The sequence below is a fragment of the Rhinolophus sinicus genome, linkage group LG06 (assembly GCF_036562045.2).
Source record: "Rhinolophus sinicus isolate RSC01 linkage group LG06, ASM3656204v1, whole genome shotgun sequence".
Classification (NCBI taxonomy): domain Eukaryota; kingdom Metazoa; phylum Chordata; class Mammalia; order Chiroptera; family Rhinolophidae; genus Rhinolophus; species Rhinolophus sinicus.
Genome location: NC_133756.1, coordinates 132,414,320 through 132,418,294, shown reverse-complemented (window position 1 = coordinate 132,418,294; position 3,975 = coordinate 132,414,320). Strand labels below are relative to the sequence as shown.

General features: G+C 45.5%; 1 protein-coding gene across 1 annotated transcript; it reads right to left on the bottom strand.

The window, feature by feature from the left end:
• On the bottom strand, window positions 1-3,341 carry LOC109436400 (serum amyloid A protein). The gene is given in 4 exon segments (XM_074337150.1): window positions 1-235; window positions 618-726; window positions 729-743; window positions 3,251-3,341. Coding segments are annotated over 4 exon segments (378 nt in total). The 3' UTR covers window positions 1-72.
• Window positions 3,342-3,975: the final 634 nt, after the last annotated feature.

Below are 3,975 nucleotides of genomic sequence, written 5' to 3'. Positions count from 1 at the left end.
CATCTAGAGATATAGAACTCAGTGACTCTGGGCTCGCAGCCCCGTCTCCTGAGAGCAGAGTGAGGAGGGAGCTCAGTACTTGTCAGGCAGGCCAGCACGTCTGAAGTGATTGGGGTCTTTGCCACTCCAGCCCCATTCATTGGCACGCTGGTCATCCCTTGAGTCCTCCACTCTGTGGCCACTGTCTCCATGCTTAAAACGGTTAGTGACCCTCTGAGAATCCTCTCTGGCATCGCTGGAATGGAGAAAGGCAGGGAGGAGACTCAGAGGCTGATGAGCCCATCCTCCCAACTCTCTCCTTCCCAAAGGATGAATGACGCTGAGAGAAGTCATGGAAAGGGACCCTCCCCGGGCACAGCGCACTCAGCCCCGGCTGACCCGCCTCATGCTGGGTGGACAGCACACAATAGGACAGGGTGGGAACCACCCCTCCCACTAGCCTTGCTCTGGCTCTTCCAGCCTCTCAGGCCCCACACTGGGCACAGAGGGGCAGCGTGAACAAGAGGAGGAGGGGCCATCATCTCCACAGGAATCTTCTCCAGTATAGGCCCCTCCTGGTTCTCCAAGGCAGCGAAGATCTGCTCACTCATCCCTGCATCCCCAGGAGCCCCTGTTACCTGATCTTTTCAGCAGCCCAGACGCCCCCAGGTCCCTTTTTTGCAGCATCATAGGTCCCGCAGGTATGGAAGCATTTGTCTGCACCTATGTAATTGGCTTCTCTCATGTCCACATGTCTTTAGACCCTGAAAGGGAAAGAAAATGTGAGATGAAGGTAATCACATCTTGTGAAATAGAGGAATAAAAATGTTTCTTTTATTGATTCAATGATTTGAGCCTGTGAACAAGCCCTTGGAAATTATACTGGTTTGAGAAAAATATTCCTGTACTTTTCACTCCTGGGTTAACATTATGACCATCAGACTTTGGTACAAGTTTCATTGTCTGACCTCATTCAAAGTTCTGTTGCTAGTTTGTCTTTGGCTGTGTGATGTGTGGAAGGAAGAGGTGGGATGGTCTTTAAGGGATGTGTGGTTGTACATGAACCTCCACCTGGAAAGATGGAGGAAACCCCAGAGTGAGGCGTGAGGACAAAGGTGACCCTGAGGGAGGTGCAGACACAGGGCTCCCACCTCGTCAGTGGCAGACATTCATCCCATCCCTGTGGGCAAAGTGAGGGCAGCTTGTCCTGAATGGATCCTGATGTCTGGGCACATTCGGCATGTGGGCAACTGTCAGAGATCAATCAGCAGGTGATAAAGGTGAGGTCCCTAGAGAGCTTTAAGGAAACAGGGTAATCGATGCAGCCCAGGGCAACCGACCACCAGCTCTCAAGTTCAGTGTCCCTCAGTGAAATGGGGGAGTACTGCTTTCCCCAGTGTGATTTCACAGAAGAACTGAGAAAATACTGTATAACGTGGAGAAAATTGTAGGTGCTCAATATACCATCTCTTCTCTGGACCTTAGGAAGGGCGGAAAAAAATGTAACAGGACTAAACTAGATGAAGGTGAGGGAATGAATTACAGATGTCAGGAGACTGATCAAGCTAGAATAGAATGGCCCAGACTCTACTGAATAGGAAAAAGAAATATCAGATGTAGAGTTGTAATCATAGTTAATGTAATACCTCCATGAGATAACTTATCTCTATTTTATACGTTTTGTTTCTGGAATTCATAAATAGAATTTTGTTGGGAGGTATGACAATTTTTCTCTAGTTGTTTCCTCTGAGTTACTGATGTAAATAGATTCTTGGAGTCCAGACTTGCATAATAAACATTTCCACTATGCCTGACACATTTTGTCACATGGGGGCAGCAAACCCAGAGGTAGTGGTTCTCCACCTCTCATGTGCCCAGCATCAGCGGGCTGCTCCGTAAAGGCTGGATTTCAGGCTCAGCCCCAGACACTGTGATGCAATGGAGCAGGTGTGTGTGCAGACCCAGGCGTCTGCATTTCACAAAGAAGCCCAGAGAACAGTGATTCTCATGCCTGCTGTTCTGAGCTTATAAACAATGATTCATAGACAATGACAGAAAATAACACAAAATAATTCTGTGTGATAAACCTGTTTTTGCCACTTTATAATGGTTCTGTCACTCTTGCTATCGTTTCCTGGCCAGATCTCAGTCCCAGTAAAGCCGTCATCAGGTAATTCATTGTGCCTTTTATTGTGGGCAGAGTTGCTCTATAGAGTTTCCTTCCAAAGGCACTACGTTCCCACTATTGGCCATTTGCTCAGATACAGAACACAATGTGCACCCACAAATCCCTTCCTCTCTCATGCTCTCGTCTGGGAGGCAGCATAGCCCCGTGGTGAACAGCAAGGTCTGGGAGCTTGACCTCCTGGGTTAAAGAAATCCTGCTCTGGTTTGGGACGATGTTAGGTATTTTAATCTCTTCGTGTCTCAGTTTCTCTAAGGGGCAATAGCACCTTTATCGCAGGATTAAGGATTGATTCTTGAGGATGAAAATGTGTTCATGCATACCTGTAAATCTCTCTGAGAGTGCCTAGCGAGTATGAATAGCTCAGTTAGTCTGGGTGTAATTTCTAAGTCTTAGGCGGTGGGAACACACTGCCCACTCGCTTGATGCACCCACTGCTTGGCTACCTGAGACAAAGAAATAAGCTGTCCTGGATATTCCACTAGGGGGCAGTAGAGGCCATCTTGTGCTAGAGAACTGGATACCTGACTATAGATACCTTGCATATTTGTGCTCAAAGTTGGAGCCCATACCGCACGTGGACTCAGCCCTGAAGGTCCTCATACAAGAGTGCAAAGCTGGCCAGAGGAGCCAGCCTGTGGGGGGACAAGACAGATGTTCTTTAAGGGCACAGACTTAATATAACTAGCATCAAATAAGCCCTAGATATCTAAAGCACAGCACGGTGAATATAGACAGCGCTGTATTATAATCATGAACTTGCCAAGATGCTAGCTCTTAATTATTCCAACTACCAAAAAGAAACGATAATTATATAATATGAACAAGATGATAATTATTGCTACAAAGGCAATCTTATGACAATATAAAAAGTATGAAATTAACACGACGGATATCCTAAATCTACACAATGTTATATGTCAAATATATTTCCACTAAAAAAAAAGTCTGGGTAACTGTTGTCATGAAAACAGTGCTTATTTTCTACCCACTTGTGGTCTTTGCCCAGTGGGGATGTGGCCTCTGCTCACAAAATCTTGGGGGCAGCCAGATGCAGCCCCCCACATCCCATTCTTTGGTCCTTACCTTGAGCAGCCTCCTTGAGGAAACTTGACCATATTTGGCTGCTGACACCCAGGATCAGGGAGCAGAAAATGAGGACCACAGAAAGTTTCATCCTGCTGCAGAGAGAAATAGTTTCACCAAGGATGACACACGTTTTGTTATTTTTCTTTATAGGAGCATTGTTGACTCATTCTTATAGTTCAAAAATAAACCCCACACAATATATGGCATGTAATATATATACTACATGCACTATATTGCAATTACATATATATTACATGTAATATATGTGTACACATATATACACATGTGTAGATAGAAGATTTATATGTAGACAGATGGAATTTCGGAGGGTCCAGTCCTCCATATCCAAGTATCTCACTGGAATCCCAGTAGTTTACCGTATGAAAGATTGCAATGGGCTTTTGTATAAACCACTTTCCGTTTCAGCCACCCCCTATTAGCCCGGAAACCCAACTGTACAGGAAATTTCCAAAAGACATTTGGAAATTTTGTGACTGACATACCGCTCTGTGACATGAAGTGAATTAATCCATAAATATTTGTGGGATGCGCTCAACCCATCACTACCTCACACAGAAGAAGCACACGACAAAATCCCTACCCCTAAAGTATTCACATCTGGTGAATTCTGATGTAGCGGAAAAAAGTTAACAAAAAGTGAGCCCAAGGGGGCTAGCAGAAGGTAATTGGATCAGAACTCGGAACTGCCTGCATGCACTTCC